This window comes from Coloeus monedula, assembly GCF_965178545.1.
Source record: "Coloeus monedula genome assembly, chromosome: 21".
Taxonomy (NCBI): Eukaryota; Metazoa; Chordata; class Aves; order Passeriformes; family Corvidae; genus Coloeus; species Coloeus monedula.
Genome location: NC_138801.1, coordinates 5,330,156 through 5,343,862, shown reverse-complemented (window position 1 = coordinate 5,343,862; position 13,707 = coordinate 5,330,156). Strand labels below are relative to the sequence as shown.

General features: G+C 51.6%; 1 protein-coding gene across 1 annotated transcript; it reads right to left on the bottom strand.

Annotated features, from left to right (window-relative positions):
• Nucleotides 1-8,244: 8,244 nt before the first annotated feature.
• On the bottom strand, nucleotides 8,245-12,053 carry PTGES (prostaglandin E synthase; the record flags this gene model as incomplete). The annotated part of the gene is made up of 3 exons (XM_082295447.1): nucleotides 8,245-8,494; nucleotides 10,473-10,555; nucleotides 11,946-12,053. 3 exons carry the CDS (start codon nucleotides 12,051-12,053, stop codon nucleotides 8,245-8,247), a joined length of 441 nt encoding a protein of 146 aa, XP_082151573.1.
• Between the last annotated feature and the right edge of the window lie 1,654 nt (nucleotides 12,054-13,707).

Sequence of the window (13,707 nt, the reverse complement as noted above, 5' to 3'; positions counted from 1 at the left end):
ACCAACTCAGAGGGGTGGCCTGGACAGTGAAGACACCAGCCCTACTTCCCTAGAAGGGGTTGGTTTGGGGGCTGCAGCAGTTGATCTGAGGACAAATAGAGTAATTGCTGAAGTGCCTCCTCCACGCAAACATCCTCTGGTCAGTGACACCAAGGCTGAAAGTGTCACAGCTATAGAGTGCCCACCTGAGTCCCCACAGCTCCCAGGAGCATCCTCTCCCATTCCCACTGGGGCTCTCACTGCAGCTGCATGTGGGACCCAGTGGCTGTGACACTGGAGCCTTCAGCTGCACTGCAGGGCAATGCCAGCCTGGGGGGGACTCACCCAGCACCCGGAGCTGGAGACCTGATGGGAGAACCAGGAGAGGAGCCTATCTCCTCTTGCTGGGGGTGAACCACTCTCCATCCTGCCTCCAGCCCCTGCTTTCTCTGCTCCACAGTGCAGCCCCTAGTTGGGAATAGTTACCTTCTCCTCCTCAAGCTTGGCAGGCAGGGAGAGGGCACAGCCTGATTGACACTGTCCACCTCATCCAGGGAGCAGTGTCACCCTAAATACCCACCCTCTGCCCCCATGCACATTTCCAGGGCTGGTATCCCTCCCATTTGTCATGCCAGAAGAAGAGCACGCAGCTCCCCACACTGCACAGAGACCTGCCAAGCCAGGGGGAAGAGGGATCCACTGTGGATCAAATCATCCTCCCTAAGAAACACCACTTGGGGCAGGAGGAGGAGGCCGGGAGGGTCCTATTCCCATGGAAAGCACAAGGCTCTTTTTTCGGTTATACAAGATGAAACCACAGGGATATAAATGTCACTGCCTCTTTGAGAACATTAATGAAAATAAACCCATTTAATAGTTTGCAGATGCTGTTTCTGTAAACCTAAAAAAAGCAGGGAATAAATATTTCTTCACTAAATATCTATATGTATATATATATTTGAAAACATTTGCTCCTAATCTTAGGCCCCCTCCTTTGCTGTGCTTTTGGCAGCTTGTCACAGCTTGTCACTCAATGCTGAACTCACCAAGAAGAGATACAAATTGCACCCATGGAGGGGTAGCAGGACCGAGGGATTATTGTAATCTAAGCTCTCTCTCGCCCTTTCTATTTGTACATTTCAATTACTTGTAACAAGATCCATGGTGGATTTGTTTTTTTCTTCTGCATGTCTGTGTTTTGGAAATTTTTGTAAGGTTTTTGTAAAAACAACTCTTGTGAAATAATGGAGGAATAAATATTTTACTGAGTAGAGACGTGTCAGTGCATGTGATAGGGATGTGACTCTTCATCAGCAGCCACTGTGGTTTCCCCACCTGCCCTGGACAAGAAGCCTGGGCAGAAATTGAAGTAAGAGGCAGCAAGAAGGGTCAGATACTACAGAAAAATTGAGCTGTGTAGGAATACGAATAAGGATAGGAATAAACCATCAGATTGTAGAGCGCTTTCCAGAGAGCAAAGGCCTACGGGTGCAGAGCAGGCACCGAGCACCAAAACAGGGGGAGTCAGTGGTCAGGCAAAGGTGATATCAGATAGTTGAGGCAGCCAAAGTTAAACCGCTCCAGGAGCTCACAGTGTTGAGCTGTCAAGCAGCAGATTTAATGCAATGTGGAGAAGTGGGAAGATGTGCCCAAGGGAAAATGCCCAGTGCAGTTTGAAACTGCCCAGTGCAGACTGAAAGGCAGCAAGTCAAGTGGCAGGAATTGCTAGGAAAGGATTAGAGAGAAAGGCAGAAAGTGTCCTCACAGCACAAATAAAGCCTGAAATCCATTGCCCCAAGATATTGGGGAGATCAAAGGTATGGCGTGTTCAGAGAGGCTGAGAAAGTTAATGGTGGGGGTGTGTGTGTGTGTTGGTGCAATGTAGCAGGGATTCAACTGCCTGTGCAGAAAACTGCTGCCCTGCCGACTTCCAGGACCTGTGAGGGCTGGGAGGAGAAGGGACACCTGGGTTTCCCTTGTTTCTTTTACTTGCCTTCACCTGCTGTAATGCAGCAGCCTCCTGTCAGGCCAGCTCACACAGTGTCACTTACAGGATGCCTCTGTCACCTCCTCCTCCTTCCCAGGCCATCCTCAATCCCCCCACACAGCTAGGGGGACCGCAGTGCTATCCCACACACCCAGAGGGGCTCAGCTCCATGAGCCACAGGATCAGCTCCCTCCCAGCAGCAACCTTTGTTCCTCCCATCACTGGTGGCTTGTGGGACACATGGATCCTGTGGATTGCAAGGTTGAGGAGGGAAGGACCCCTAAACAACACATTCCAGCTTTCCCTAGAAGGGAACAAGGCTCATCCCATTTCATCCCTGCAGCACCCAGCAGGAGCAGGTCCCCATGTTGGGCATCACTCCAGGCCCACCACAGTCCCAGACACTTGACCATCCCTATCAAACTGCTCTGCTGCTGCTTTTTAACCATTTATTCATTCATTCAGTAAGTGGTTTGTAGATCATTAAGGCCAGTTGTCCAACCTCCTGCATAAAGAATATCACCCAAGCAGCATCCTCATCCTCAGCATGTGGCCAGTGCAGAGCATCCCTTTGGAGAGCATCCAGCCCCGAGTCAAAAGACCCTTGGAATTGATGAGCTTACAGCTCCCAGGGCAGATTCCTCCAGTGACTCATTACTGTTGACTGCTGGAAATATGTCACTTATTTCCTGCCTGAACTGTCCCAACTTCAGTTCATCTCCCACTAGAGCAGAAGGTCCCAACCCATGGTCAGTCAGCTCCCAGGAGCTGATGGACATCTGAGGGGTCCACAAACCAGGAGATGGACAAGCATGGAGAGCTGCAGCTCACCTGGCAGGGTCTGCACTCCATAGGGAAGGGAAGCACTGGGGGAAGGCTGTCAATGAAGAGGAGCTCAAAGACATTGTGCAACCACTCCTCTTCCAGGATAGGGGCATTTTTCCTCCTAGGAAGGGCACATCCATCACCAGTACTAATTTCAGCAGGAGAGCTGGTCTCCATCCATGCACCACAACTTTGGGAGTGGGGGAAGGTTGCAAAGACATTTGCAAACTGTTTCCTTCCTCACAGCAGTTGGTTTCAACCAGGTGATTCCAAAAGGGCAGATCTCAGGTCATGGGAGGATCTTCCTGGATCCCCTTTCCTTGTCTCTGACCCCACAGCCTGACACTTGTGCATGACTTGCTGACTGATGAAAAGCTGAAGTTTGCTCCTAGAATATTTTAATGAGAACAATTTTATGTTGTCATCAGCATCGGCTGCCACAGCAGCAAGACAAAACAGAGCTCACATTTTCCAGCTCACAGGGACACCAGCCTGGTTATCCCCATCCAGAACGAATTACAGACATATTGTGGTTACAGCATCCTCCTTTCCCATTACCGTTGTACTGCTGAACCCTTCTCCCTCTGGTGGCAACAGGAAGGTCTGAAGACCCTCTTGCTGGCACCATCTACAAACTGCAGAAACACGTTTCCATGACAGCATCGTGTCACCTCCCAGCAGCCGAGCCCCTCCTGCCCTTTGGAGCAGTGCTCCTGTCCTGGGGGTTGTGATGCTCACCCCAAACTCTACATTCCATATGGAAGGAGCATCTCCTCCCTGCGGCAGATACTTTGCTCACTGCTGATTCTTTCCGACCCCACAGGGAAGCAACCTAAGGCAGCAGAGAAGCTAGATGGTAACTATCCACAGGGGGTGTAATGCTTTATAATTAATTACTCGGGGAGAAGGGAGGAAGCAAAGGTTCCTTTTGTAGCTGGCATCACAAAGCCCAGGAAGTTATCATGTATAAGGAAGAACTATTGCATGGAGATGCACAGCGTTGCATCCATACACCACAACTTCAGAAGCAGGGGAAGTTTGCAAGGACATTTGCAAACTCTTTCCTTCCTCAAACCAGTCTGTTTTCAACCAGGTGACGGCCAAAGGGCAAGTCTGAGGTGATGGGAGGATCTCCCTGGATCTGGCATTACATCTGCCTGCTTTGGAGACGCTGATGGGCACTAGAGCAGCCACAGCCTACTCCCCCTCAACCCGTTCCCCAAGGAATGGCACCCTCCCTCCACCCCAAACACCTCCAGCTGCACCCCAAGCTCTCTGGCCAGCAGACGTGGGGGGAGAGAATCCGTGGGCGCGGGTCCCCGGGCAGGGTCCCCGAGTCCCCCCGCAGGGTCCCGCAGCCACACGAGGGTGCTGCAGCCCCGCGCAGCGCAGCGCAGCCCGCGGAACCCGGCGGGCCGAGGGCGAGCCCCCACCGCGCTGCTCTGCTCCGCACCCGGCCGGCTCCCTCCTCCCTATCCGGGGCTCGCCCCCACGTATGAAGCAGGGGACGTCTCACAGCTCAGCCCCACAGTCGGGATGGAAAACGCCCGCTGGAAAAAGTTTTACCGGTGCCAACTTCATCCTCATGTGCCAGAGGGCAGTAGGGAAGCACCCTTATCTTCTCCTTCTGGGATGCCCATGCCTGTAGAGCTGGCTCCTCTCATTCTCTCTACAAGTCACAGGAATCTCAGTTCTTCAAGAGGAGTAAGAGGATTTGTGTATCAAAATCCCATCTGCTAGAGGGAATGGGAGATTTTGGGAGGGCAGAAGAGTGTGATCTCAGTTAAAGGAGAGCTGCCCAAGCAGGAATCTTGGTCCAGAGGCCACCAGGGGAAGGTCTGGATGAAGAGAGACCCAGGAAGTGGTGCAGGCAGGTAAGGAAGAGGTGTGTCCAGTGGTGAGGGGTAGGAGGGATCCAGAGGCTTGCGCCACCTAAAAGAGTGTGGGAGGGGAAGTGACTTGTGCTGGGTCTCCACTTGCTTTTCTCCCAGCTCCAGACACCTTGAGGGAAGACACGTACTGGTTGTGTGAATCACATTCACACATTGCGCCACAGAAGGGGGCGGAATGGAGCTTAAAGATCGTCTACTCCCAACCCATCCTGCCGTGGGCAGGGACAGCTTGCATTAGACCAAAGTTGCTCAAGGTCTCATCCAACCTGGCTTTGAACTCTGCCAGGGCTGGGATCCACAGCCTCCGTGGGCAGCTTGTACCAGTGTAAGAAACCCTCACAGTAAAAAATTTCTTCCTAATGTCTAACTTAAATTCCTCCTCTTTCAATTTGTACCTATTTAAGCACCAAACTGTCGTTCTGCAGTCCCAGGTGGGTTTCAGAGCGCTGCCGATTCCTGTTTGAGCCAGGTGTGAAAAACAAGTTGTTGGACATACAACACACACACCAAACCCAGAGACTGCTGAGTGCAGCCACTGTCCCTGCTCTCCTGGGCACATTCTTTGCCCACACAGATGCCAGAGCAGGAATTTGGGAGCTCTAGGCTTTCAATATTAATTGGGAAAAGGCAGGGATACCCCCCATATGCAGCAAACACCACTGGCAGTGTCCAGGGGGAGAGCCACTGGCTCTGATCACCTAGTCCCAGGAGAGCCCTGATGGGACTGATGCTACCAAAGCAACCGAGCCCAGCTCAGTCCTGCTTCCCCCAAACTTCCACAACACTTCAAAATAAGTGCAATGCTTGGGCCTCTCTCAAGTTTGCCTTGTAGGCTTTTTCTGTTTGTTTTTTTTTGAGCCAGGAGAGTTCACATTCCCAAGCTTTTCCCTGCAGCCAGTAAGCAGAGTTTATTTTTTTTTTTAATAAAAAAGAAGAAAGCAGAGCTTTGCATGTAACCTCAGCTTCCCTGAACAGGGCATCAGCCTCAGGCACTGGACAGGCAGCCGAGAAGAGGCTGAAGCAGCTGGCAGATCTGGGGGCTGGAAGGGCATTTTGTAGCCTTCCTTCCTCTTTCCCATGCCAAAATCTCCATCCCAGCCACACCTCCAACCACAGCAACATGTACTGGAGAGAGTCCATTTTGTAAAACCACTGTCTTTCTTATTTGAAAACAAAAAGGGAAAAAAAAGAACCAAGCGGAGCCATTTTATCAAACCAACACAGACATGACGGGCAGCACCTCCCAAACACTAACAACTTAAGAAAATAGGGGAAATCCAGAGAAATGAGGCATTTGTTTCCCAGCAACCTAGTGCAAAAAAAGGGGGATACTTATCTTGGAAAATACAACCAGCTCCTTTACAAGTCCTAAGAACAGAAAGAAGAGCAACCACATCTTACCTGAGCTTCTCCAGCCCTCCAGGATTTTTGAGTGAACACCAAGCTTTGTAACAATTTGCTGCTCAGGGAAGGAAAACTGAACAGAGCTGCTTGTAATTCCCAGCTCTGCTAAATTTAAAGGATCAGCACAAATAATGCACACCTGGAAAAGAGGTTCCTCTGCAGGGCACGTGAGTGCAGAGGAAGGGGATGCCTCTTTAGAAGTCCCAGGGCACTCCAGGCTCTACAGTGGGGTTTAACATCCTGCTGAGGATGGACCCAGCTGCTGCCCAGCTGCATCTGCTGCTCCCGAAGGAAGGATGTATCAGAGCACAATGATTTGTTTTTATTGGGAATATTTGCTTCCTGCCACGAGGATGCATGTGCAGCAGCAGAGAAACATACAGGGGTTCAAGATCTTGTGCACCCTGTGAGGCAGAAAAGACTTGTTAAGAAGGGTCTGTGTTACCCAGACATCTGTGTGAAGGAGAAGTGCCCAAGAGTGAACTACTGAACCTGCAATCCTGCCCACCTTCCTCACAGTGGGAGAGCAAGGCATTCCGCTCCAAACTTCACCACACAGCTCGGCCTGAGGCCACAACTGCACTGGGATCAGGAGTTACTGGTACAGAAACTTCTACCCGAGCTGAGCAAGGGCTGAGCACCACTCTGAGCAGGTGTGTCCCCAGTGCTCAGTGAGGTCTCAACAAAAGCATCTCTGAGGAGAGCAATAAATGGAACAGCCTCAGTGCACAGGACAGATGGAAGGGGAATTTATTTTCTACTCATTCTGGCTTGTCTCTGTGATCTTAGTCCAATTCTGTGTTGCCCTCAGAGGAGGGAGGAGGCACTGAAGAGCAGAGTTTTGCTCCTGTCTTCTCATGCAGAGGGATGCTCCATTGCTGCTGCTGCTGGGAGCAGCCCCTGGCACCTGGGGACAGCTGTGTAGCAGAGGAGCTCATGGGGCTTTTTTACCATGCAATACCCTGGTCCCAACCTCTCCTCTCCAACATGACACCTTTGGGTGACACAGAGCAGCAATACTGTCTTCAAAGCCCCTTTGGTCATTTCCAGAGCTTTCTGCAAACACCAGCTGGTCAGGGCTGTGAATGGCGTGGCAGCAGTGGACAGCTGGAAACAGCTGAAAGAAAACACCCCTAAAGCGATCATGGCACATTTTCCAAATAGCAACGGCCCTTTTGTGGCCAGAGAAAGGCTGCAAACACGGGGAGAAACTCAGTCTGATGCCCTGGAGGCATTTTCAGGCATTAGTGGCATGTGGACATGACTGCTCTTTGGGAGAAAACTCTGTTTTGTGTGAGTGTTTTAGACTTTCCAGAATTCCCAGAGCTTTGTGTCCGGCAAATGTATCCAGGCTCTGTGTCCAGGGTAAAGGATTCCTGCTGGCTGCTCCAGGCATGTCGCTCTGCATCTTGCTGTGGTGGGGCTGAGATGGAAAAGCCACAGCTGCTGCTGGCTGGGAGCTGCCAGGAGTTAGCAGAATCCTGCCTGCAGTGAGGCTCCTGGCAGGGAGCTGTGTCCCATAGTGTGAGACGAGGTGGCACTGGGAGCACTGAACGCTTCAGTGGCCTCACAACATCACCCCTGAGATTTTGACTTCCCTGTTACACTTCCTGGAAGGCACCTGCCTCCTGTCCTCCTTGTGGGAGAGGGAACCTAAGGGACTCACATCCCCACAGATGCACGTGGCTGGGCAGGAGAAGGGTGGCTGCTTTATAACCTCTGCTACCAACCACATCTGCTGACTAAGACTTTGTTGGGCCCCCATGATTTCCCCTTCCTGATTCATGGGGTATTCATGACCAAGAGGAAAAGGCACATCTTCCCCGTTCCAAACACAGAAAACCTTTCCTTCAATGACCCTTCCACGAGGGGTAGTCCATGTGCTTTCCACCTCTCACCCTCAGCAGGAGAGAGAGAAACCTGCCTCCACATCCCCTTCCTGCACGTTCCTTCTCCCTGGTGACTTCTCCGACAAATTCTGATGGCAGTGGAATTTTATCAAGGCTGCACTGAACATCCTCAGGGTGCAGCTGACCTCCCTGGTGACATCCCTGGTGACACACACACACACACACACACACACACTCTCTCTCCCACTGGCAGGGGGGACCAGCAGAGTCAGGATGAGGGGGTTCGGGTGGTCAGTCCTTCTGGGTGTTACCAGTACGGGGTGGTGGCCAGGAGGATCTGCAGGGCCATGGAGAAGCAGGGCAGCTGGGCCACACTGTAGGCCACGGAGCGTGTGGGTGCCCTCAGCTGCAGGAGGTAGGCAATGGTGTGGATGATCCGTCCCACACAGAAGATGAGGAAGTGGATCCTGGCCACTGCAGGACTGGGATTCAGCAGGGAGTAGATGGCTCCGAGGAAGAGGAAGGGAAAGATGTTCTCCATGTCATTGCGGTGGGCCCTGAAAAGTGACATAAGGTTGTTCCTTCCCACCAGAATTCCCTGTTTTCCCTCATTCCTTCTAGCCAGAGTACCCATCCCTAGGTGCTGCTGGGCCTCTCCTCCATTGGATGGGACAGACACAGCCCCCAAAAGCATCAGTTCTCCCTTATACACAGAGGCAGGAGGATTTCACACCCCGTGTCTCTCCCTTGGGACACTGAGCTCCTGAAACTTTCTCTCCGTGACTGGGACGCCTTTGCCACAGCAGATGACAGCTCAAGGGTTGGAGCTTTCAAATAAACAGAGCAAAACAAAGACCCTGTGAAGCTGTGAAAAGCTCAAAACTGGTGTGGTGCCAGCACGGCATGGCCCCAGATGTGGCCATGCTACACAATAAAAGGCAGTTCCAGACCACAGCTTCTCCAGTGGAGAAACTCACAGGATGGGAGGGTTTGTGGCTTCACCTCTCCATGAATGCATCCAAAGGGGATTGGGGAGGAGCGCTCCAAGGACCCCCACACTGTGCCAGCAGCACCTGGGTAGCAGCACCACAGTATGGCTGGAGGGGCCGCTATGGCCATGTGGTGACACATCAGCGCTGATGGGACCAAACCCTGTGCTCCAGCTGAACATGCACCTGCCTGGGTATCACAGCATCCCTGCCACCACCCACAGCTCTACCGAAACAGGATCCGGTCATGCCAAGAGTGTGGGTTGTGTCCCTCCTCCCCCAGGCACCATCCTCTGAATAAACCCCAAGGACTCTGGGGTTCAGCAGGGATGGAAGGACAAATGGAAGAAGAGGGAGGAGAAAGGAGAGAGCTGAGAGGCAGCCAGGAGACTCTTTAAAGAGGCAGGGGGTAAACATCCCACCCTGCTCTGTCCCTGTCCTGCAAAGACCCCTGGCTCTGCTCCCCCCAGATACAGCCCAAGATGAAAAGCTGACATTGCCCTTGCTCTGGGGAAACACCTCGGTTTGAATCTGTCTTCTTCAGGGCTGCAAATAGATCAGCAAGAATGGACTCTAAGAGCTTTAACTGCCCAAGTCGATCCCAGGCTGTCCCAGGTCTTTGCTGCAGCTCTAGTTATTTAGATTGTTTATTCTGAATAATCAAAAGAGGATTATGATTATTATTTCTGCTATTATTTTCTTTTTGCTAGGAAGGAAATGGCTCATTTACCATCCTCCTCCCCCCCCCCCCCCGGAAGCCGAACAATTAGGTGGCACTGGATGTTTTCTAAAGCAAATGCTGGAGGCAGTGGGACGTGAGCAGTAAGGTCCCCACGCATAGCCCAGGGCTCCAGGAAAGCAGGGTACGGCTCCAGTCCCTTTCCTGTACATCACCAGCAATCCAGCCTAGCACTTGGGGCACCTCCTTTGGTAAGGGGGACAGCAAATCAAGCCCAGGGCTGAATCAACCTGTGTTTTACCTCTGAGAAACTGTGATTCTCACAGAAGAGGGGTAACATTCAGAGTTTGCCCAGTTAGAGAGGCAGAAGTTATTTCAATCCTGTTTGGCTTCTTCCTGAATCCCCAAAAAGGGCAGCCGTCTACAGCACTGCAACCAGTCACTCTGTTCCCTGTCCAAGCTGTGCAGGGATCTGGGGGAAGCTGGGGTCCTGTCAGAGCAGGACACAAGGAGCCTTTGAGTGTGGGTACAGGATGAGACAGTGGGAGCCTGTGGGACTTTGAGCACCTAGAAAAGAGTTAGTCAGAGTTGGATGTTGAACGCAAACCCGGATCCTTCTCTTTTCCTTGCTCCAGTGCACACCAGGCTCCCATTAAATATTAAACTGCTCTAGTGTGCAGGGTCCCACAGCAGAGCTCGAGACACTCCAACCATCTACAACATTACTTGATTAGCGAGCCCTTTAGCTTCCCACTTCTTTGCCAGCAGCTGGCACAGAGGGAATGGTGGCACAGGGAATGCCAACATCAGAGGGAATGCTGGCACCAGAGGGAAAATCCTGGCACCAGGAATGCCAGCACCGCTCACCTGCGGCACCGCTCCACGTCAGGGTCCTCGCGGCAGAACTGCACCCCCCCATTGCGCAGGGCATCCTCCGGGTTTGCAAACGCCTGCAAGAGAGAGTCCCCACCTGCTTACAGTCTTCAGGAACCTCACAGGTAGAAGCTTTGCCCCTAATCTTGAAGTCCTGTGGGGATTTTTACCTACCCCAAGTTGTCACCACTTTAAAAACAAGGGCTACTGCGCTTCCATGCACACGGTCCTGGGGGTTAAACCCTGCATCTCCCCAGGGGTTTTCCTTGTCCTCCAAAAAACCCAATGCTGCCTGCTGAGCAGGTACCAAATGGAGGGCTTCAAAGGAGCTCCCACCTCACCCCAGTCCACTTCTTCCCACAAAATCCATTTACAGGAGACTTTGCCAGCCAGCGAGATCACTGCTGGCAGAGAGCTTGCAGACAGACACAATGTGGCCTCCAAAAGATAACCAGGACTGACAGATTAGAGAATATTCCCTGGCTGGCTTTTTGGCAGTGGGACTGTGTGGCTTTCCCATGGGGAAATGGGATCCTACACTAATAAAGTTACAAATGAAAATAATTTGTGCAAGCTCCCCACCTATGCTCAGAAGCTGTTCCTCAGGGACCTACTTACATCTGACAGCTTCATTTTACAGCCTGGAAAGGGCCCTGGTGCTTTCTTTAATTATGTTACAAGTCCAAATTGTCCCAGGGCTGGAGCATCATTTAGAATCACAAGGGGAGAAGACAAATCATCAGTTACAATGATGCCACAGCACAGGGCATTTGTATTCTATCTGAGAGCAAAAATGTCTCTCTCCCACTCTACTGACGAAGTCAGAAACTCCTTAAATACTTTAAACAGATTTTACAGATAGCTGAGTTTTACCAGGAGTTGGGGTGAGGGTGATAAAAGTCCAGTTAGCCCCAGCTCCTGACGGGAGCTGGTCCTCCCTGTATTTTCCCTCCGACCAAGAACCACTTCCTCCAGCTATTGTTTTATTCCCCACGACTTGCTGCTCTCCTGGAGCATTCCCATAGCCAGTCAGCTCCAAAAGCTCAAAAGCTTTCTGCTACATTGTAAGAAAAAAGACCATTGCAATGATTTCTTCTTAAACCATTTTTTTTTTCTTTCTTCTCCTTTTCTTCCAGACCCTGCAAATTAACTGTAAACAGACTCTTTCTAGAAGCATCTCACCTGCTTGGCATTTTAGATCTGATTATTATTTAGATTAGGTTTCCAAAATTATAAACATCAAGCTACAGATGGTAGAAACAAGCAAAAAGGGTCAAGGAGAAGTGAGATATTTATCTGCCGCAGCTATGAAACAAGTTTTGCTTTTAACTTAAGTCAAAGAAAACTTTTTTCTAAAGCTAAGCAGCTTGCTTAGGAAAATTTTGTTGAACTTTAGAGGAATAAAAAAACAAAGTAAAAACACAGAAACCCAAGCAAAGGGAGAAGGAAAATGAATCTGGATCTTACCTTCTTTCTGAGTCTCACTTGCCCCGTAATGATGGCAACGACATACATTTTTAAAATCAAAATCGTGCTGTAGAACGTAAATGACAGGAACACTTTATTTTCCATCATTTTGAGGAAACGTGCTGCTCGGTCGCTTCAGCACCCAAAGCCAGGGGAGATCTTGGGCTGCGAGAGAACCCCTCAGGAGAGAAGCAGGAACAGCTGCGTTTAAACACAACACAAATCCTCTCATTTTCCAGTGAAAGCCCAGCCAGCCCCTGTACCCCCCGCCAGGCTGCTGGGACAGTAAGGAAAGCCCAGCCAGCACATGCAACAGGCTTCCTCTGCTCCTCACACCCTGCCACCACCAGCTCCCTGCGGATCAGCTGCCCCGAGCCAGGACACAGCACCCTCGGGGGGGGGCTGGCCACAGCTCGACCTCCGACCTCTCTAAACCAGCCCACCACGATCCCCCGTCCCGCCTCCCGGCGTGTGCCCCGACAGACGGAGCCGCACGGAGCATCCGTCGCCCAGCCGGGCACTGCTCACCCGCAGACCGAAGCTCCTCAGCCGTCGAAGGAGGAGGTCGGAAGAAGGTGAGCGCCTGCTTCAGCCTCGTCCAGCCCTTGCGCCCAGTCCCCCGTGGCTGCGCTTCCAGTCCCGCCCAGTGCAGTGAGCACTCCCATGCAGAGGCAGCCAGCCCTTTCCTACAGGTCCACCTGCCGAGGGATGGACGGGGGACAGAGCTGTCCCTTGGCCCACCAGCGCCCACCACCCGGGAGCCTGCGCTGCTCCCGGCCCCCCGGCTGGGAGGGGAGCCCCGGGAATGACCAGCCTGGAACACAACCAGGCAGGTCCTGGACTGCAAAGCCCGAAAACTGCAAGAAGTGAAGAGCCGCTTGCCCACCCCAATGTCAGCTCGTCCTGGTTTTCTCCGAGAGGATGAACCAAGGCAGCCAGATGTAATTTTGTCCTTGGTTTAGAAAGTGCCATGTGAATTTGGAGCTGGCTTTTCCTCAGCTGTCAAACATTGTGGAATAAAGAGTGGGATCGGAGCCCCTGCAGGCAGCTGGGCTGCTATTTAATGCAAACTTAACTCCTTCTCCCCCGGTGCTAGCAGCAGCAAACCTCAGTGAGCCAGAGGTGTGGGGGCTGACAGGAGCTCTCCAAGTTTATTAGAGTGGAAGGGCTGAATTTGGTGTTCATTTCCTTAACACAGAAAAAAAGGGAAAAAAAAAAAGAAAAAAAAAGAAAATACTTAAATACTTCTTTCAGGAAAATAGAAAATTCTTTGCATTTGCCTCTGAATCTTCCTCATGGCCATTCTGCCCTGGTGCTGCAAACCCAAAGACACTGCACTGCTCAGTGCAATGCTCTGGCTCAGCCCCACGACATCTGAGTGTGCAGGTGGAACCACAAAGCAGTGAGCAAAGCACAAAGCAAAGCTGGATGTGCAATGCAACCCGCGGTGCAAGCATAGAAACTGGATGTAGCTCCTGCGGTCTGTGTTGCCATGGCAGGGGGGCGAATGTGGCATGGAGGCCATGTGGTCTAGTTTTTCTACCTGATACCCAGAAAAGTTTTGACAAACCAAAACCTCCTACCAAGAAATACTTTTTACAACACGCCCACAAACAACGGAAGATTTGATCACAGTTGGCAGCACTTTGCACCATAGTGGTTAATAAGGTGTAAAAGCTGCCCAGTTTCATATCTAACTGGCAGATAAGAATTTTACTTGAAATTCCAGGAACAGTTTGACAGATTTGTCCTCCTCTCCCGC